Genomic DNA, 22,269 nt, shown 5'->3' with positions numbered 1-22,269 from the left:
GAAAGTCTGGTTAAGAAGACTGCTTTGATTCTGAGAAGTGGTTGCTTCTATAATGTGATCCCAAGTAAGGAAAAGCCTTAACGGTGCAGACCTTTCACGGTTTCTCAGGTTGAAAGAGGTGGTGGAAACTCTCCATGGGAGACCTCAGCATTTCTTACAGTTAAGTTAACCTTTCAGGTCAGTTACAATTCTGCCAAGAGCTTCTGGCTCAGGCAGCGACAGCAATTTTAGGGCAGAACAAATTGATTGAGGAACTACAAGAGGCTGTGGCTTCTTTCCCTTCACAAATTAAAGATGAACAGGAGAGGAAAGCTGGCAGGACAGTGGGTTTGTTTGTAGGTCCTCAAATGGGAGACGGAAGGCCTCCTCATCCCCACAGCACTGAAGATCACGAGGTCATCATGTGTTTTCTAAAAGGGGCTTGAAGTGGAGTTAGCGGGAAAAGACAGCACTCTTCAACAGCAGGCCGAGGAGAGGGATGTAGCCATGTCACAGAGGGACTGATTCAGAAAGAAGTTCAAAGGCTGACACTGCAGGCCTGAGGACCTGCCTGTGAGGTGTCTGAGCCCCGACACCCTGTGACCTTGCTCACCTGATGAAGCCTCTCCGGGAGATGATCTCTGCATGACAGTCATTGACAGTTTCTCCCTTCAGGCTCAGAGAATCTCCTTTCACACAGCGATTCCCTGGAAAGGCATTTAAAGCAAATGTGAAATTTCCAAAGGTAAACAATGATGACTAGGATACAGGCTGTTGGTTCTTAAAGCCTAAAGGTACAAATAGCCTCAATTTATCAATCCTGACTCCTGTATTCTTTTTCCTAGGATATGAGAATTCATTCCTTGCTCTGAATAAACTGTAGCTAAAATATAACATGAGTCTTCTTTCTGCCTTAAATTCACCCACAGAGGAGAATAAGGAGGTGCGTGCAGTCACCACAGGGCATGGAGAGCTGGGGGGGGACACATTTCAGAGCCCACTTACCTGTCCCCAGGCTGACCACAACACCTAGGTCGTCAGAGTCTTTCTTCATGATGATGGCAGCCAGGATCTTGCGGCCGAGTAAGGAGGGCTGGAAACTGTTGGTGAGGGCATTGAAGCACCGGTGGCTCAGCATGGCTATCTGGTCGTGGAAGGTGCTGCCCGTGAGAGGAAGCTGTGGGGACAGGAGCCCGTGTCAGGGCCACAGAGCCTCGCCTGCGTCCACCATGCTTCAGGCTGGGCGGGGAGGTCGAGTACCACTCGACTCGTGGGTCATCTTTTCCCCCTCTGGCACTAGCATCCCAGCGCTATGGAGGCTAATATTAAAGCCGAGGGACAGTCCACAAGACAGCAACTTAAGAGCTGACTCCACCCAGATAGGAGTTAGCAGGACCCCCAAAAAAAGAGAGCACCAAAAGTAGACGGCTTAACTGTCTTTCGCTTTGCTTCTGGGGACCTTGAGAGGAGGAGCATAGTTCTTCTGAGACTGGCCCCTGTCACTGGGGTTACCTCTGTGAAACCCATGCGCTCTGCCTTCTCGTCCTCCCCAATCAAAACGCGGAGGGCCGCATCTGCAGCTTCCTGCTTGCCTTGCTTCTTGCTGTGCGCGCAGACGGCTGGGAACCAGCGACCCCCAACTTTCGCTTGGTAAACGAACCTTGGGGATGAGAAGCAGGGAATAAAGACATGTACCTGGCCCCGACAGCTGCCCCAGAAAAGGGCTGGTTTTGCTCAGGGGGAGGCCAGGCTGGCCGACATGTGGCCTCATCACTCCCGACAGCTCTGTTCCTAAGGCACCACTTCCTAGACTTTGAATATTCCTGAATCATAGTGTGGTTTCCGCTATATCCAGGTATCACCTGAGTATTACTTACTTAATATTTTTCTCTAAATTGACTCTTTTTAAATGTAAAGACATTTTAAAAGGACACTTTGTATCACTACTGTAAATGAAAAATCAGGATCACTTGCCATACACGGAAGGTGGCTATAAATAAACTGAACAGGATAAAATCAAGTTATTAAATTCTGACGAGACACTATGGATTGTAAAGGCTCTAAGCCTGTCTTTATCATAAAGGAAATTTAGTAAGTATTAGAGAGGCTTTAAAGAAATACTAACACCACATGTGGACTTCCTTTTTAACTTAAGCAAAAATGAGACGGGAATAACTTTCTTCCTGCTTGAATCACTGTTTCTAATGCTCTGATTTTTTAAGTACCTAATTCCATTTCCTCATTCATTTCCTGATTAGCTCAAGAGGACTTAACCTGGAGAGATCTGAGAGCAAGGTTGGCCTTAGATCAGGGAACCACACCTTTATTAGGAGTTACTTTTAGATTTCTAGGGGATTTCCTGGTGGCTCAGACAGTAGACAGTCTGCCCACAATGCGGGAGATCCGAGTTCAATCCTTGGGTCTGGAAGATCCCCTGGAGAAGGAAATGGCAATCCATTCCAGTATTCTTGCCTGGAGAATCCCATGGACAGAGGAACCTGGTGGGCTACAGTCCATGGGATCACAGAGTCGGACACAACTGAGCGACTACACTTTCACTTTAGATTCCTGGAGGCCTTGCGACAACTAAGGGGAGGGGAGTGTACCTTGGGCAGAGACACAGCAGGGAGGCAGGTGGTGCCGCTAGGGAGGGAGGGGAGTGGCCTGTGGTTCCCCCTGCTTCCTGGCTAGGCATCTCCACAAACACAGAGGGAAGGAAGTGATGGAGCCAAACAGTTTGGGTAGCTACCAGACAAGGTTTCAAGAATCCCAGCTTTTAACCAGATCCTAACTTGCTTTAGAGAAACCCAGTTTTTTGGATAATCTAACTGCATAGAACAAAAGTTTCAGTATCAGGATTTATCAGTCAGCTCAAGGCAGTGAAAGGAATCCATCTTTCTGGTCAACCACACTGAGTGTCTCACTATTCCTTGCTTGTCATAAGCATCTGAATGCCTTTGCTCCTTTCTTTGATGATGCCGACTGTGCAAGTCAGTGGGCTAAAGTTTATGAAGGAAAAGCACAGAGGCATGAAGAGATGTTGAAGAGAGGGAATGGGACCAAACTGTGTAGAATCTTGATCTGAGGGATCCAGGAGAATTTCTGTGTATTTGAAAAGAATATGAACTCTTAGGCACAAAGAGATATCCATACAAACATATACACATACCTATATATGTACACAAAAAACAAGATTGAAGGCAAAAGGAGAAGGGGGAGGCAGAAGATGAGATGGTTAGATAGCATCATCGATTCAATGGACATGAAAGTGAGCAAACTCTGGGAGATAGTGGAGGACAGAGAAGCCTGGCAGGCTGCAGTCCATGGGGTTGCAGAGTCAGATGCGACTTAGTGACTGAACAACAATAATATATAGAACAAAGTTTCTCAGTTGTGCAATTAGGATCCACTAGAGCTTCACTGTCCAATATGATAGCCACTGGCCACATGAGGCTGCTAATTTTAATTAAAATTCAATACAACTGATAATTCAGTTCCTCAGTCACACAGCCACATTTCAAGTGCTCAGTGACCACATATGGCTAGTGGTCAGCCTTTCAGTGGGATGCTGGGGACAAAAGCCTAACTGGAATGAGTAAAGGACATGCAACCAATGAAGACACCGAGCATAAACAATTATACTGAGAGGTCTGGCTGTGGGGGGAGCAGAGAGATGAGGTGGTATTTGGAGGGAGATGTGGGGTCAAGCGGAGGGTTTCAGCAGATGGGCACAGGCATGTGTGCAGGCTACTGGGAATGATCCAACAGAGCCCTGGAGCAGTTGATCATAAGAGCGTCAGAGAATGGAAGGACAGGACGGGGTGGAGGGGACCCAGGGCACGGGGTGGAAGGAGGACACTTCCTGCACCCAGTGCAGACGTCATGTGCAGACGCACGGAGGAAGGTGGATCTGGCGATGGGAAAGTAAGGGTTGTTACTGCTAATATCTACTACTGTGGGCAAGAATCACTTAGAAGAAATGGAGTAGCCCTCATAGTCAACAAAAGAGTCCAAAATGCACTACTTGGGTGCAATCTCAAAAACGACAGAATGATCTCTATTCGTTTCCAAGGCAAACCATATCACAGTAATCCAAGTCTATGCCCCAACACTAATGCCAAAGAAGCTGAGGTTGAACGGTCTATGAAGACCTACAAGATCTTCTAGAACTAACACCAAAATAAGATGTTCCTTTCATCATAGGGGACTGGAATGCAGAAGTAGGAAGTCAAGAGATACCTGGAGTAACAGGCAAGTTTGGCCCTGGAGTACAAAATGAAGCAGGGCAAAGGCTAACAGAGTTTTGCCAAGAGAACGCACCAGTCACAGCAAACGCTCTCTTCCAACAACACAAGTGACAACTCTACACATGGACATCACCAGATGGTCAATACTAAAATCATCTTGATTATAATCTTTGCAGCTGAAGATGGAGAAGCTCTATATAGTCAGCAAAAACAAGACCGGGAGCTGACTGTGGCTCACAGCATGAACTCCTTATTGCCAAATTCAGACTTAAATTGAAAAAAGTAGGGAAAACCACTAGGCCATTCAAGTATGATCTAAATCAAATCCCTTACAATTATACAATGGGAGTGACAGATAGATTCAAGGGATTAGATCTGACAGAGTGCCTGAAGAACCATGGACAGAGCTTTGTAGCAATGTACAGGAGACAGGGATCAAAACCACCCCCAAGTAAAAGAAATGCAAAAAGGCAAAATGGTGTCTGAGGAGGCCTTACAAATAGCTGAAGAAAGAAGGGAAGCAAAAGGCAAAGGAGGAAAGGAAAATATACCCATTTGAATGCAGAGTTCCAGAGAATAGCAAGCAGAATAAGAAAGCCTTCCCAAGTGAACAATGCAAAGAAATAGAGGAAAACAATAGAATGGGAAAGACTACAGATCTCTTCAAGAAAATTAGAGATACCAAGGGAACATTTCATGCAAAGATGGGCACAATAAAAGATAGAAATGGTATGGACCTAACGGAAGCAGAAGATATTAAGAGGAGGCAGCAAGGATACACAGAAGAACTATACAAAAAAGATCTTAATGACCCAGATAACCACAATGGTATGATCGCTCACCTAGAGCCAGCCATTCTTGGAGTGCAAAGTCAAGTGGGCCTTAGGAAGCAACACTACAAACAAAGCTAGTGGAGGTGATGGAATTTCAGCTGAGCTATTTCAAATCCTAAAAGACGATGCTGTTAAAGTGCTGTACTCCATAAGCCAGCAAACTTAGCAGTGGCCACAGGACTGGAAAAGGTCAGTTTTCATTCCAATCCCAAAGAATGTTCAAACTACCACATAATTGCACTCATTTCACATGTTAGCAAAGTAATGCACAAAATCCTCCAAGCTAGGCTTCAACAGTATGTGAACTGAGAAACTGCAGATGTTCAAGCTGGATTTAGAAAAGGCAGAAGAACCAGAGATCAAATTGCCAACATCCGCTGGATCATAGAAAAAGCAAGAAATTTCAGAAAAACATCTACTTCTGCTTCACTGACTATGCTAAAGCCTTTGTGTGGTTCACAACAATCTGTGGAAAATTCTTAAAGAGATGGGAATACTAGACCACCATACTTACCTACCTGCATACAGGTCTTACAGGTCAAGAAACAACGATTAGACCCAGACATGGAACAATGGACTGGTTCAAAACTGTGATAGGAGTTAGTATGTCAAGGCTGTATACTGTCACTCTGCTTTAACTTATATGCAGAGTATATCACGCAAAATTCCGGGCTGGATGAAACACAAGCTTGAATAAAGATTGCTGGGAGATATATCAACAACCTCAGATATGCAGATTACAGCACCGTTATGGCAGAAAGAGAAGAGGAACTAAAGAGCTTCTTGATGAAGGTGAAAGAGGAAGAGTGAAAAATCTGGCTTAAAACTTAACATTCAAAAAACTAAGATCATGGCATCCAGTCCCATCACTTCATGGCAAACAGATGGGGAAACAGTGACAGACTTTATATTCTTGGGCTCTAAAATCACTGCAGACAATGACTGCAGCCATGAAATTAAAAGACACTTGCTCCTTGGAAGAAGTTACGTCTCCCTGGAAGACAGCATATTAAAAGGCAGAGACACTACTTTGCCGACAAAGGTCCATCTAGTCAAAGCTGTGGTTTTTTCAGTAGTCATATATGGATGTGGCAGCTGGATCATAAACAAGGCTGACTGCCAAATAATTGATGCTTTCAAACTATGGTGTTGGAGAAGACTCTTGAGAGTCTCTTGGACGGTAAGGAGATCAAACCAGTCAATCCTAAAGGAAATTAATCCTGAATATTCACTGGAAGGACTGATGCTGAAGCTGAAGCTAAAATACTTTGGCCACCTGATGCAAAGACCTGACTCATTGGGAAAGACCCTGATGCTGGCAAAGACTGAAGGCAGGAGGAGAAGGGGACAACAGAGGATGAGATGCTTGAATGGCATCACCAACTCAATGGACATGAGCTTAAGCAAGCTCTGGAGATGGTCAAGGACAGGGAAGCCTGGTGTGCTGCAGTCCACAGGCTCACAAAGAGTCAGACAAGACTGAATGACTGAACAAAACAATTTCTCAATTAAGTAAGATCATCAGTTTAGAGAGAGAAAGGGGTTGGAAATTTGAAGACAAAGGCTTGAACTGGTTTTCTTAGAGTAGGAAAGAAAAGGCAGTATAAAAATATAGTAGGAAAAATGCCATGGAGAGGGCAAAAGTCGGGGTGGGGGCGGGCGGCAAGTGAATCTCCCTTACTTAAAACCCTTCCATGGCCCCCTACTGCTTTGAGGCAGCAGGATGACACGGCTCACAAGGCTGCCCCTTCAGTCTCATCTGGCTGCAGGCCCCCCCTGTGCTGTCTGCTCCACCCACACTGGCCTTCCTGCAGCCCTGTACTAGCTCTGCAGACCTGGGGGTACTAAGGTCTCTGCTTATGCATCACTTCTCAGGGAAGCCTCTCCCTGTAGAGTCAAGCCACGCCACGTAGATTCTCATCACATCATGCAATGTGAGCTCTTCATAATCTATCAAATACAAGATCTTACATTTCTTTATATGATTATTGATATCTGACTCCCGTTTTAACAAATAACAATGTCCTGTATAGATATCTGTTGAATGAATAAATAAACGCAGAGAGACCAGGAGACTGTTTCGTGGTTTAGGTGAGAAAAGACAATGGCTTAGCTGAGAGAGTGTTGACACTGGAGGCAGAAAGAGGAGGAAGGGATTTGAGGTAGAAATTGTAGGTACAATAAACAGAGCTTCCCTGGTGGCTCAGAAATGAAAGAATCTGCCTGCAATGTGGGAGACCTGGGTTCGATCACTGGGTTGGGAAAATCCCCTGGAGAAGGGAATGGCTACCCACTCCAGGGTTCTTGCCTGGAGAATTCTGTGGACAGAGGAGCATGGCAGGCTACGGTCCATGGGGCTGCAAAGAGTCAGACACAACTGAGCAACTAACACCTCCTTTTTTCTTTTCTTCAAGGATAGTTTGGCTAAAGGAGGTGAACTGGATAGGGGAGATGGTCCCCAGGTTTTTGGCATTTTATCTAATGTGGAACTCACATATTCCCTATTAGGAATGTACCTGAGTCACTTATCTTTTTAGCTAAAGTTGCAAATAGGATATTTTCTACTACATTTTCTAACTGCTTATTACTAAATACAAGAAAAGTTCTTGACTCTTACACATCATTTTATAGTCCCCTGCTCTCCTAAATTCTGCTTCATCTCTCTATTTCTTCAGTTTTCTCACGAATATTCCAGACATACTATCAAATCATCTACAGATAGTGGTAACTTTACCTCCCCTTTCCTCTCTTTACACTTGCTTCTTTTTCTAAACTGCCTGCATTAGCTAGGAATTCCAGAATGATATTAAATAGTGATGACAGTGGCAGCCACACCTTCTTCCTGACTTTAATGGGAACAGTTCTGGGTTTAACATTAAGCTGCTGGTTTTTGACTTCAGACATGTTTTTTACCATGCAAAGGAGGTATTCAATAATTTCTGCTTTCTTAACAACTTGCTTTCTTAATCTGAGTGGATGCTGAATTTTACTATATGTCTCTTTGGAACCTCAGGAGATGACAATGTGGTGTTTCTCCTTTGACCTATTAATGTAGTAAATAGTAATAATGAATATCCTGGTGTGGACTAGGCTTTGCACTGCACGGAGATACCATTTTTCGCCTTTTAGAATGCTTATGAGGTAGAGGAAGAGACATTCTTTATATGTTGTTGGTGGAAGCATAGACTGGTATAATTTCACTGGAGGAAAATTTGGCAAAATTTACCAAAACTTTAAATGCACATATGTTATTCATTGTAGCCTTGTTATAAAACCAAGTTTGGAAACAATCCAAGTATTCATTAACTGGGGCTGGTTAAATAAATCATGATAAATCCGTACACTGAAACACTATACTTTGCAGCTATATACAAAGAACACAAACTGATATGAAAAATTTTCTAAGATAATAATTTTATGTGTAAAAAGTAAGCTAGAAATTAATGCATATATGTATTTCTGTGTAATGAAAGGGAATATAGCTGCTTGCATTTATATGGACACTCTGGAAGGATATGTAATACTGTAAAGTTATTACACGTTGGGGTGTGTATGTGTGTGTATGTATGTAGGTAAGAGCTGGGTGAAAGTGAGAATGAGCTTTTTATATTTTTATTTTTGAATAATATTTTTTTATTTTGCATAATCTGTTACCTATTTAAAAAACTTAAAAAACAATGTATAAGACTCATGGCTCAGAACTTCCACTCCTGAACATTTATACCAGAGACAAGTTTGTACATGCAGACAAAGACATGCAGAGCAGGATGTTCACTGCAAGAGTGCTTTTAAGAGTGAGACCAAAACCAACCTGAGTATCATGGGAAGTTGGTTAGATAAATTATGCAAGGTGGGGCTTCAAACAGTAATAACATTTTCCTTCTTAAACTATGAGGTAGGTAGTTGAGTGTCTGTTTTAAGAGGGCCTTTTATATCTCTTATTTAGTAAAGCAATTTAAAAACTGTAAATATCTATTCAATGGAGCATTTATGTGGTAGGTCTATACACACTTATTTGTAATGACCTCTGAGGCACATGGTTAAGTAGAACAGAAGATGATATATACTTACTCTAAAAAACAGAGAAAGAAAAACAGGCTAATATGTGCATGGACTCAAGAAACTGGTAATAGTATATGAGTCTAGGGAAGGAAACTAGAAGTCTAAAACAGAAATGAGACCTTTTCACTGCACATCTTTTCAATTAGCCTGAATGATTTTCTAAGGGTGTATATATTCCTTTAAAAATTAAAACTTGTTTAAAAAAATTTAAAAGGCTCACACTCACTGGAAGAGTAGGTATCTTCTCAAGATGGCTAATCTAGTGTCTTCTCAGAGGCCCTGGGGACAGGGCTCTCTCAACATGCCCCTCCTGTCATTCACAGCTAATACACATCCTTCCTTTTCCTGGATTATAGGCTGTCTCACCCTGTGACACAAGGCTGTAGCCAGGACTGGAACACTCACTTGGGCTCGTGAGGAGGTCCGGACTGGTCAACCAACTTGAACTCAGCAGCAAAGCCGTGGGAGCGGGCGTACTCCAATAGGCCTCCCACCGGGTTGGTGTTCAGGTATCTGACGAGCTCACTGATCCTCCTGACCTTGTTGGGCATCACTGATTCCAAGGTATCAAATGATTCCGTGTTCGTACTTCCGGGCTGAAGGAGAATCAGCCAAAGAGGAACTGTAAACACTTCATGGAAACTCTGAGGGGCCTATGGGCCATCCTACGCCACTCAGTTGCTAAAAACGGCCTGCATCTTGTGAGTAGAAAATGGCCCCACCTGGTCGTCAGAAGACGCCGAGCTGGTCGCCTCCCCTTGCAGGGCCTTCATGGCCTCCTCTGCAGCCATGTGCTTCGCTGCCTTCTTGCTTGGGGCGCTGGCAGTGGGGAAGGTATGGGTTCCCATTGCAACACAGTATTGGAACCTGCCAGGAGATGAAAGGAGAGGATTAAACTGGTTTTGATAGAAGAGCTGTACCTAGCCTTTGTCAGGTTGTCGCCCTTTACGACTTGTCATCTCCTTGCACACACCGCCTCTGTGCCTTGGCTCACGCAGTCACTTCTGCCTTGAAGAGCCGGTGCCTTTCACCCTCCTACTGCCCCCAGTCTCTCGCAGCCCAACTGACCCCTAATTCAACATTTTAAAGCATCAACCTAATTTCATCTCCTCCAGGAACCCTTCTCTTGAACATGTAAGTCTGCAGAGCCTCAGAGCAGAGAGCTTCTCAGGGAGACCTGGGTCTTGCACCTCTTAGTCCCACCACCAGTAACCTTCAAGCCACGTATCTCCCTCGTGCTCGGCCCCTGGTTTGCCCTGTGAACTCCTAATCCCAGATTCTCTGCTCCACAAGCAGCAACCATGCTCTCAAGGCCCCCCATTTTCCATACTGAAAACAGGAGTGACTGCTCAGGGAAATAATCTGCCACCTCGAGGAGGCAAGGAAGAAAATGTATCTCTCTCTCTTTTGAGAAAACCTCAGCAGAGATACATGATACAAGAGATGTACTTGGGGTCATGGGCAGGGCCTTCTCTGGATAGGAGACGGAATTCACAGGAGCTCCCCAACTTGTGCACACACTCAAGCAATGTAGTGACGGGGTTCTTCCCAGAAAGGAAGGATGTTGCTGAAGCGGTGGTAGTCTGGGACTCTGCAGTCTGTGGAGAAAATGAGACAAAAAAAAACAAAACAAAAACAAAACAAGAACAAAAACAGACTGAGAAAACATTGGTTGTTCTGTCACAGCAGAGGGAATGGGGATGGGAGAACTTCTTTTGGTCAACTGCATGTTTGGGGCTGGCTTTCTAAAGGAAGAGGGTTGTGGGGATTTTCTAGGCCTTGCAGATCAGTTACTTAAATGTTCTTGGTTTCATTTTGTATCCGCCAAGAGAAGAGATTGGATTCAATAAATTTTAACGCCTCTTTCAACTCTGAAATTCTGCAATTCCAGTTAGGTTGGGAGGGGCACCAAAAGGAGAGCTGAATATGAAAAGAGGAAAGGTGGGTTGGTGAGGCAGGGGAGAGGGGACAGCGGGAAGCTGACTCTGAGACAGAGAATGGGTTGGGCAGGCCGAGGTTGTTTCAAGAGGGTCAGATGATGGTCTAGTACTTCACAGATGTGGACAGTGAATGGATGTCCTCCCAGAGGACAGGACACCTACCTTCTCTGATTCTTTCTCTGAGGAGTAGTGGTATGAGTCTTCTGATCTTCCACTGTCCTTGGCTTTAGCTTCCTCAAGCAGAATTGTCATGGCTTTCATGGCTGCATCCTGCTTGGCCACTTTCTTGCTGCCAGCTTCAGCTGGGGGAAACTCTCGGCCACTGATGACAACTTGGAATTTAAATCTTGATGGAAAGTGATTAGATGTGTGAACACGAGTCTAGGCCATCCCTTCTGCCCTCTCCAAAGAGATCTTCACCCTGGAATGTCCTGCTACGCTAAGGGGCCTGCTGACTTGTGAAGGAGACGGAGGGCACCCAAGGGACTCCCGTCCCTCGGCAAGCACAGCCCGCTCCTACTTTTTTGGAAACAAAGCAGCCAGTGACTCTCTCTCTCCAAGCTCATTAGAGCAAACATAGCCACAGGTGATAAGAAATTAGCTCAAGGGAAACCCACTATCCTTTAGCAATGAATTAAGATCAAATCTGTACAAAAAATGATGAGCTAAAGTCACCATTATAGTCTTGTTAGCAACCAAAGAGCCTTTACCCTAAAGCAATGGTGGTAGACTCAGCCACCTCAAGGGCAGTTCCTAAAGAAAGCCAAGGCTTCTCCCAGCGCAGTCTCACACTCTCCAGACACCTATGGGGATCAGATGCCTGCCACTCTGGGGGACCTGTTTTCGTCCTACCCTCAGAGATACACCGCTCTCATGGTTTCTTTTGAGTCATCCTACAGCTCTATTTGTCTGCCGCCTGAGATGAAAGGCATATCTCCTTGTTATGCAGAGAACCAAAAAGCATTTGTTCTAGGCCCCTGGACTTAGCTTAGTCTGCTTTTGTTCAAGCTTTCAAATTGGTTCAGCTCTTTGCTCAATCTGGGATTTCATTTAGAAAAGTAGGTCAAATTTCTTATTTCCTGGGTCTTCTGAAATATTTGAACATGGCATCAATGTTTCTTACAGCTGGAGTCCAAAGAAAGGTTAACCACAAAACCCACTGCTGTGCCCCAACTCGGGAGAGGGACGAAGGGAGAAGAAAGGATGGCCATCCTACCTCCACCCCAGACAGAAGCACACTCGTCCTGACCTTCCAGCTTTTGGATGCACCCTCTCTTCCTCACAGCTCCCCTGCAATGTCATCTCAGTGCCATTAAGACGGTCAGATAAGGAGGCAGGGTTGCCACTGGGAATCATTACTCTCATCAGACAGCAGCCTACAGCTAACGTAAAGGTTAGCGGGGCTCTCTGCCGGCGTGCTCTCTAGTTGTGGCGGGCGGCCACTCGGCTTTAGTGGTCTTTGATCTCTGCTAGGCCCTGCAGCAGCTCCTCCTGGGCCCACCTGTCTTCCTCTATCTGTCTGCTGGTTTGGAAGCGCCTACGGTGCTGGGCCAGGCCAGCTGTCTGAGTGAGGTAATTTCTGATTTCACAGCTTAGAAGCAGCAGCAAGTGCTAGCCCACCCATCTGTGCGGAGGCAGCTTGTAAAATTAGAACCACCACCTTCAACAGGCAGGCAGCCGTGCACACCCTACACGTGCATCCCTTCCCTACGGGAGCTGAGCGGGAGGCGGGAGGGGTGGGGTGGTTTGAACCCACTGCTACTTAGCAGCACAACCCACCCTTACTCTGGTGTGCAGCCAGATGTTCGTGCCTCTCCCATGGGGAGCTCAGCTGGTGGGGCGGGGGGGCCGGGGTGGAGGAGGATGGCACACAGAAGGGGGTGGGAGGGGCATCAAGCCTTCATTACCTCTGGCCTTAGGAGGCAGGCATGGCACTGCTGCATGGAAGCTAATCATCTCCAAAGAAGCTTCATTTTAGCCAAGAGTGCCAACCTCCCCCTTGCTCAGCCAAGACTCTGGCTGCGCTGAGGTCTATGCTCCCTGCTCAAGAGATAGAGGAAGGGCCAGACAAGGATGACGCAGCCCACAGGTAGAAAGGAAGAGGGAAAAGACAGGGGCCATCAGCCGGCACCGCTCACGAGTCGGCCGAGACTGTGTCAGGAGCAAGAGCGCCTGACCCCAGCCTGAGGCACAGTTCCTGGGTGGTCTCTTACCGAGGCTCATGGGGCGGTCCGCTCTGCTCTATCATGTTGAACTCACAGGTCTGACTGGCGAACTGGGCATACTCTAACAGGCCGCTGATGGGATTCTTCAGCTGGCACTCTGTCAGTTTCCTGTAGGGCGAGCACCGTGGCAAGCCATGACTGTAGAAGGAGGGCATCTCCATGATGGCGCGGAACTCACCTGGTGCGGCGTGGATACTATTCAAGTCATCGGGGATGTCATCTGTGGCCCACTGGCCGTTTTCAAAGTCAACATACCCTGTTTTGGAGGGGCCGTTGTCATGAACAGGTGGTTTCAGTTTTACTGGCTCTTCTGTGGCCTCTTGCTTGATTTTTAACTTGACGGTGGGTTCCTGCCCATTTTCCACCTTTGCTGGGGTGGCCGTGCTGTCGGAGGCGTCTGAGGCCGGTAAGTTGCAGGTGGGGGCCTCTGCGGTTTTCCTGGTCTCCAGGACAGCAGCAGCTTGAGTGGTCTCGGGAACACTGTCCTTGTTTCTCTTGATCTGTATCCTCTCTCGCTTCTTGTCGGTCAAATGCCATATGGGAGGGGTGGTGCCCTGTCTGCAGACATCCCCCTGCCTTTCCAGGTCAATCAACACAGCGTTCACATCCCGGGCCTTAGTGAAGCCGATGTTCTTGGCCAAGTTCAGGGCAGAGGAGTTGGACACGTTGAACAGGTAGTCACAGATCTTTTCCTTGATCTCAGCCATGTCGAGAGGCTCAGGAGGCTCTTCCAAGCCAAACGGGGAGCTTCGGTCTTCGGCTTCCACACTGGAGTCTGGGCTGGGAGCTCCCGGGGTTGGACTGTCTGCTCTTGTTACTTGGCTGGGCTGGTTCTGAGCCTGACCCGGGACTGTGGCTCTCCACAAAGGGGGAGATCCTGCCTCTTGGTGCAGCTTACCCTGCTCTGCCAGAGAGTACAGGACTCGGTTGATGTCCTTCTTTGGGGCCTGCAGCTTCCGGGCCAGATCACGTGCTGTGGTGGCCTTCCCGTCCCCAAGCTCATCCAAGAGCTCTAGGGTCCTTCGTTCCTGATCCTGGCTGATGGTCAGTCCCTGGAAATGTGAGGAGAGCCTATCAACACCTCTCCATGGCCGAAAGTGGGCACGTGGGGAAGGATGCTGGAACTGTCTTGGGAGTACCTGACTTCTGAGAGGCACGCCCCTGGGGACACCTCGGATCTGGAAGGGCCTGCCTCTGGCAGGTGGTCCTGGAAACCTCGGCCGGAGTCCAAGGGGGAACGGTGGCAATGACGGTGGCTGCCTTCCAAACAGGGGCACTTCTGGGAGCTGCCCCTTGAGAAACTCTATTTGCTGGAGCTGGAAACTGTCACGAAAAGGTCCCCACTCCGGCTGCTGGTGCCTGTGCCTGCTGTGCTCACAGCCCTGGGCTGGGCGGGCTTGGTATCTGTTGAGGGAATACCCCTGCAGAACGAGAAGATGGAGAGAGAATTAGGGCTGCGGCGGGGAGTCTGTCCCTTCTGCCTGCTTGGGGTGGGGTGGGGGGGGGGGTGCTGTATCTGTTTCTTAATAAGCTGAGAAGCCGAGTGAGATGTGGGCTTGTGACCCAGCGAGGGCGGCCTGCCCACTCACAGGTACTATCTGTGGACCCAACAGAGGGAAGAGATGGGGGAGCAGACAGTGGACGCACAGAGCCCCCGGGAGCATGTGGGGTGCTGACGCCTCAGCACAGCCTCTCCAGCAACCGAGCGCACTGTCTTCCCCTCAGGAGTTTAGAGAGTTGAGAATGTATGTTTCCACTCATCCAAAAAAAAAAAAAAATCCTTTTACAATTCAGAAAACAAATAAATGTTTTACTTTAGAAACAAACACACACAGAATAACCTAAAAGTGCCAAGGGAGTTAGGAGACCATGAAATGGCCCACTGCCCAGCCCCCTTCTCTGAAATCTATCATCTGGGTGACTATGAAGAAACAAGCAAGTGGACTGGGTGAACTGGAACCCCATCCTCCAAGGCTGTAGCAGAGAAGTCTCCTCACCTGGGGACACGGGGCAGGACCTCACAGAGTCGTCTAATTGCACTGCCATCCTGGGAGAACCAGAATTTGACTTTAGGGGAACTGGACAGTTTTCTTAGAAAACAGGTACACTGTTCTCACCCTTCAGTATGGTGCCCAGGCTCAGAAGGGACACCGGGCACTTCTACTCAAACCACGAGGCCCACCTGGATGTGTGGGGCTGGTGGTGTCTATTCCACACCCCCTTAGCTACTTCCCAATAGCTGCTTCCATGGCACATCTTCAGAAGCCAGTTCTGTAGGCCACCAGCTACGCCATCTTCTCTCAGAATGCCACGCGTTTACCAGAACAGAGAGCACTATGACTCTGTCCCCACACACAGACCAGGACTACTCACTGGAGGGGCTTATGGGATCCAGGGCTGGGGTGTCAGTAAACACCTTGCTGCCTGTCCCCAGGGCTGCACATCTAGGAAACGTTCTGTTTCCTCATGCTCACATCCTCCTTGTCGGATCTTCCGGAAGGCCACAGGGACCCGCAGGCAGCTGCATCCCCTCTTCAGTAACTTCAGCTTTCTATTCCCCCACCCTGCCCCCGGCGCGGTGAGGGGAGCTCAGCGCTCTCACTGGTCATGCTCACAGTACGCGGGCTGCACAGCTCCCCAGCGCCTCTCCAGCGGCGGCCACCTCCGCTTCTCAGCCACACAAGTGGCATGTCCAGCTCCTAATTCAATCTCACTGTTACTTGACCACTGAACCTCCAACCCTGAAACTCTTTTCCAGGGTCAGCAAACGTTTTCTGTAAAGGGCCGGTAGGACGGTCATCTATAGCACTTCCTCTATAAAACCAGGGGAGGGCCGCAGCTGGCTGTGGGTTGCAGTTTGCTGACTCCTGCTCTTCTCCAACGGCAACTTCCCTGTGTTTCTACAATATCCACTCCCTCCCCCTCTGGGACCTGCTGCTCAGGTGACGTCCACTCCTGCCCCCTGTAGCTGCGGGTCAGCCAAACACCTCCTCTTTCAGCCTGCACCTCAGGGTCAGTTCCCTTCTCCACCCAAGGCCTGCTCTCCCCTTTTTCTGTTCCAAAACTTCCAAATGGTGCTGGAGAAGGATACTGCCTCATGCTAATCAATTCAGTTCAGTCGCTCAGCCGTGTCTGACTCTTTGCGACCCCATGAATCGAAGCACACCAGGCCTCCCTGTCCATCACCAACTCCCGGAGTCCACCCAAACCCATGTCCATTGAGTTGGTGATGCCAACCAGCCATCTCATCCTCTGTCATCCCCTTCTCCTCCTGCCCCCAATCCCTCCCAGCATTAGGGTCTTTTCCAATGAGTCAGCTCTTCGCATCAGGTGGCCAGAGTATTGGAGTTTCAGCTTCAACATCAGTCCTTCCAATGAACACCCAGGATTGATCTCCTTCAGGATGGACTGGTTGGATCTTCTTGCAGTCCAAGGGACTCTCAAGAGTCTTCTCCAACGCCACAGTTCAAAAGCATCAATTCTTCGGCACTCAGCTTTCTTCACAGTCCAACTCTCACATCCATACATGACTACCGGAAAAATCATAGCCTTGACTAGACGGACATTTGTTGGCAAAGTAATGTCTCTGCTTTTAAATATGCTATCCAGGTTGGTCATAACTTTCCTTCCAAGGAGTAAGAGTCTTTTAATTTCATGGCTGCAATCACCATCTGCAATGATTCTGGAGCCCCCAAAAATAAAGTCTGACACTGTTTCCACTGTTTCCCCATCTATTTCCCATGAAGTGATGGGACAAGATGCCATGATCTTAGTTTTCTGAATGTTGAGCTTTAAGCCAACTTTTTCACTCTCCTCCTTCACTTTCATCAAGAGGCTTTTTAGTTCCTCTTCACTTTCTGCCATAAGGGTGGTGTCATCTGCATATCTGAGGTTATTGATATTTCTCCTGGCAATCTTGATTCCAGCTTGTGCTTCTTCCAGCCTGGCGTTTCTCATGATGTACTCTGCATATAAGTTAAATAAGCAGGGTGACAATATACAGCCTTGATGTACTCCTTTTCCTATTTGGAACCAGTCTGTTGGTCCATGTCCAGTTCTAACTGTTGCTTCCTGACCTGCATACAGGTTTCTCAAGAGGCAGGTCAGGTGGTCTGGTATTCCCATCTCTTGAAGAATTTTTCACAGTTTATTGTGATCCACACAGTCAAAGGTTTTGGCATAGTCAATAAAGCAGAAATAGATGTTTTTCTGGAACTGTCTTGCTTTTTTGATGATGTAGTGGATGTTGGCAATTTGATCTCTGGTTCCTATGCCTTTTCTAAAACCAGCTTGAACATCTGGAAGTTCATGGTTCATGTATTGCTGAAGCTTGACTTGGAGAATTTTGAGCATTACTTTACTAGCGTGTGAGATGAGTCCAATTGTGTGGTAGTCCGAGCATTCTTTGGCATTGCCTTTCTTTGGGACTGGGATGAAAACTGGCCTTTTCCAGTCCTGTGGCCACTGCTGAGTTTTCCAAATTTGCCTACTACTGTGGGCAGGAATCCCTTAGAAGAAATGGAGTAGCCATCATGGTCAACAAAACAGTCTGAAATGCAGTACTTGGATGCAATCCCAAAAATGACAGAATGATCTCTGTTCGTTTCCAAGGCAAACCATTCAATATCACTGTAATCCAAGCCTATGCCCCAACCAGTAATGCTGAAGAAGCTGAAGTTGAATGGTTCTATGAAGACCTACAAGACCTTTTAGAACTTACACCCAAAAGAGATATCTCCTTTTCATTGTAGGGGACTGGAATGCAGAAGTAGGAAGTCAGGAAACACCTGGAGTAACAGGCAAATTTGGCCTTGGAACACAGAATGAAGCAGGGCAAAGGCTAATAGAGTTTTGCAAGAGAACGCAATGGTCATAGGAAACACCCTCTTCCAACACCATAAGAGAAGACTCTACACATGGACATCACCAGATGGTCAACACTGAAATCAGACTGATAATATTCTTTGCAGCCATAGATGGAGAAGCTCTATACAGTCAGCAAAAACAAGACTGGGAGCTGACTGTGGCTCAGATCATGAACTCCTTATTGCCAAATTCAGACTTAAATTGAAAACCACTAGACCATTCAGGCATGACCTAAATCAAATCCCTTATGATTATACAGTGGAAGTGAGAAATAGATTTAGGGGACTAGATTTGATAGACAGAGAGCCTGATGAACTATGGACGGAGGTTCGTGACACTGTACAGGAGACAGGGATTAAGACCATCCCCATGGAAAAGAAATGCAACAAAGCAAAATGGCTGTCTGAGGAGGCCTTACAAATAGCTGTGAAAAGAAGAGAAGGGAAAAGCAAAGGAGAAAAGGAAAGATATTCCCATATGAATGCAGAGTTCCAAAGAATAGCAAGGAGAGATAAAAAAGCCTTCCTCAGCGATCAATGCAAAGAAATAGAGGAAAACAACAGAATGGGTAAGACTAGAGATCTCTTCAAGAAAATTAGATACCAAGGGAACATTTCATTCAAAGATGGGCTCGATAAAGGACAGAAATGGTATGGACCTCATGCTAATAAGACCACATAAACTACTCCTCTTTAATTTGTTTGCAGGGCTGTTTGGTGGTCAGTTCAGTACAACAAATATACACCCACTCAATGCGGATTGAGCTCTCTTTTTAAAAAATCCTCCCACAGCTTGGTGACACAGCACCAAAGATCTCTCATCGTTCTTTTTCCTTCTGTCTGTCCCTATCCTTTCTTTCACCCCTTAGATACAATCAGTCCCCAAGGTTTTGTCTACAACTCTCTTCTTCCTTCCCCAGGTTGACTTCACCCACTCCCGTAACCTTAACCAGTCTTTTAAGAAAAAGTGTTCAAATCTGTTATCTCCAGCTGCCACCTGTGCTGAAGCTTAAGACTTGAATTTTCAAATGCTCAGATGATTTGTTCACTTAGATTCTTGACCACTACCTCAAATGACACACATTCGCAACCAAATTAATTCTTTCCCCTCTCCCAGCCCCTTCTCCTGTTGTTCTTATTAACTGTTAATGGCAGCACTCTCCTCTTAGGTATTAAGGCTGGAAACCTGAGTCATCCCTGCTGCCTGCCTACCTTAGTCCCTTGCCCCCCACATCTCATCAGGTAGTTGCAAAGTCCTATCTGGTCTACCACCTCTATCTTTTCTCTTATGTGTCTTTTCCCAGTTCTAGCCCCTCACTATCTCTCACATGGGCTGCCACTGTGCCTCTCATCTTCCCCCCTCTCTCTCTACATGCCCGTGCAACATCCCTGCTTCTCCCCCTCCTTTCACCTGTTACAACTTGGGTCCTTTCCCCACACATCTCTCTAGATGCCACCTTCTCCAGGAGACTTCTGACTCCTGCACACCCCAGCCTGTGAGGGTTTCCTCTCCTTGAACTCCTCCCACCCCGCACCTCTTACACCATGGACTTTACCTTTTATCTTAGCTACTGATTTTTTTTTTTTTTGGCTACTGATTATTTTCTTAATGGCACATACAGTCACATACAGATTGTAGTGTATCTCAAAGGTGATTAATAATATTGGGTGCCCTAGAACTTATACTAATGTCTCTACTCTCAATAGTCTCCATGTAATATGTGGGGGAGGCTGTAGTCAACTTGAGAGGAAGCCTCTGGGGGACAAGGACTACATACACTTCAGTTATAGTACCTGGCACAAAGCTGCTCCTGAACCAACATCTGCATGAACAAGCCATCGCTAGATATGCAACCTCTTCACCTCATCATTGCTTTTCTTGCTCCTCTTGCTGCACACAACCCCCCTCCCTCTCCAGGGCTGAGGTATTTGTGAGCACAGTGAGTGCTCGGCTCACAGGCCTCAATCATGGGGACTTCAGGGGATTTCTGATTAGCTCTTTGAGTGACCTTGGTCAAAGAACTTCGTTTCAAAGTGGCTGAAGTCAGTTTCTAGCTCAATGCTTTCTAGATCTAAACTGCTGCTTCTTGGCCAAAACTTGTAAAATATTTGAATGTCTATTTAAAGAAGAGTAGAACAAATCATGACACATTCAGGCTATGGAACCATACTCACAGTTTTTTAAAAGAGGTGTCATCTACTTAGGAATGATATAATGTTAAATTAACAAAGAAAGCAAGCTGCAGACAAATATGTATGCTATAATCCCTTTTTTTCATAAACAAAAGGGGTAAAAACCATGAATGTGTATGCACAATAGAAAGAACACAGAGAAAAGAGACAAGGGAAGGGATACACAAATTTGTTAACAACAGTTATTTTAGAGAAAAATTAGAGATTATTAGTTTTTCCTTTATACCCCCTAAAATCTCCTAAAAGCCAAACTGTCACTTGGGAACGGCCCTGTGGAGAGTCACAGAGTGGGACTGAGAGCAGGAAGAAAGGAGGAAACCAAGCCTGACGGCGATCATTCTTAACTCCTTTAACACCCCCCTCACCCAACCTCATGCCCATGCACTACACAAACTCTGTGACAAGTCACTATGCCCTGCGAAGCCTCCCTTTAACCTGTTCTCACATATTTAAGGTTAAGAGAGAAGCCCCCACCTTTACCACATGGGCTCCACAGGGTAATGTATTGGTTTGCAAAAAAAAAATGCTTTTCCCGCAAGTCAAGTGTCCCTAATTCTTTTAAAGAAGGGAAAAACATACATACACGTATACATATATGTATGCACACACACATACACATGCATGTACATATACTTTACACGTATTTAAAATTAAGGTATATTTATATACAGTAAAATGGACCCTTTTTGGTGTATAATTCTGAGTTTTGACCATACAGAGTCAAAGCAGACACACCCCTCTACCTACCACTGAGATCTAGATACAGAACATTTCCCTTTCCCAAAAACGTTTTTTATGCACTTTGTAAACAGCTTCTTTCTCCACACACAGCTCCTGTGAACAACTGATCTATCTTCTGTCCCTGTAGGTTTTTCTTCCAGAATGTCATCTAAATGGACTCATATGCAGTGTTTTAAGTCCAGCTTCTTTTGCTCAGCATCACGAATCTGATTTGTCCATGCTGTTGCATACAGCAGTATTTCCTGCCCTTTGTGGCTGAGCAGTTTTCCACTATATGGATGTACCCCAGTTTGTTTAATCACCTGTTGAAGGACACTAGGGTTTTCCAGGTTTTAGAGATAATGAATCAAGCCACTATGAACTTTTTCCTACAAGTTAAGGAGGAGACGCTCAACGTTAATCAGGCTGTCCAAGGTGGGGGCGCGGGGGGCGGGGGGCGGGAGGTGGCTAAAGGCGGGACTGAGCCGCCATGGGGTCCTAGCAGAAAAGCAGAGGGGGGCTGTCTTGACCTGGGCTCAGGCCTTGGTCCTCTGGGGGAGGGGGTGCATTTCCCTCACAAATCCTCTTCCACATCTTACTCAACACAGAGTTAATAAGCATGACACAAATTTCTGAGTTCCTGGAACAGCAATTTCGCTTGGCAAGAAAACACACTCTCTCACACAATACGCATATGTTAAGCAGGAAAACAGCGACGTGGGGCACGGGAGGGGGTGGGGCGGGGTGGAGGATAAGATGAGCCCAGGCCAGCAGGTTGCGGGCGGCCGGCTCTGGGCCCTAACCCCAGGGGCTTACCTGTCTTGGGTCCATGGCGCGCCCCAGGCATGTTCCGGTGCCTGCCCGCAGCCAGCAGCGCGACCCTCCGCAGCTGGACCTCTCCCAGGGCAGGCCGCGGGCCTCCCAGACGCAGGGGGCGCCTCTGGAGTCGACTCAAGCCCCGGGAGCAGGGAGCCGGGAGCTTCAAGCCGGGAGCAGGGCTGGGAAATGGCTCCGGTTCAATTTCACTTTCGTTTCTTCAAACGGACCTCCCTCTTTGGAAAGTTTGGCCGAGGGGCGGGGCTTGTGCAAAGGAGCCCAAGAAAGTCTGGTTTCGTTCCGAGTACAAGTTTAATCCTTTCCTTGCGTGAGAACTGGGCGAGATACGCTTTCTTTAGGAAAACAGCTATAAAATACTGAGCTCGTCA

The 22,269-nt window shown here is 46.9% G+C and overlaps 1 protein-coding gene across 5 annotated transcripts in view; it reads right to left on the bottom strand.

Annotated features, from left to right (window-relative positions):
- The window catches only part of ADAR (adenosine deaminase RNA specific), a 52,257-nt gene that overhangs the window by 6,801 nt on the left and 23,187 nt on the right, over positions 1-22,269 (bottom strand). Inside the window, exons 2-11 of one of the 5 annotated variants that reach the window (XM_043876049.1) lie at positions 21,881-22,215; positions 14,426-14,707; positions 13,275-14,338; positions 11,224-11,407; positions 10,571-10,719; positions 9,844-9,988; positions 9,527-9,717; positions 1,414-1,639; positions 985-1,156; positions 593-686 (exon numbers count right to left, since the gene is read on the bottom strand). In XM_043876049.1, the coding sequence (XP_043731984.1) occupies positions 593-686; positions 985-1,156; positions 1,414-1,639; positions 9,527-9,717; positions 9,844-9,988; positions 10,571-10,719; positions 11,224-11,407; positions 13,275-14,338; positions 14,426-14,707; positions 21,881-21,895 (2,522 nt within the window). In that variant the 5' untranslated portion in view covers positions 21,896-22,215. Of the gene's footprint in view, positions 1-592; positions 687-984; positions 1,157-1,413; positions 1,640-9,526; positions 9,718-9,843; positions 9,989-10,570; positions 10,720-11,223; positions 11,408-13,274; positions 14,708-21,880; positions 22,216-22,269 lie in introns of all 5 variants that reach the window. The other 4 variants (XM_043876047.1, XM_043876046.1, XM_043876048.1 and 1 more) reach the window with 4 other exon arrangements.

This window comes from Cervus elaphus, chromosome 20 (assembly GCF_910594005.1).
Source record: "Cervus elaphus chromosome 20, mCerEla1.1, whole genome shotgun sequence".
In the NCBI taxonomy this organism is placed as follows: domain Eukaryota; kingdom Metazoa; phylum Chordata; class Mammalia; order Artiodactyla; family Cervidae; genus Cervus; species Cervus elaphus.
Note: the sequence above shows the minus strand (reverse complement) of the source record. Positions and strands in the feature narration are given on the sequence as shown.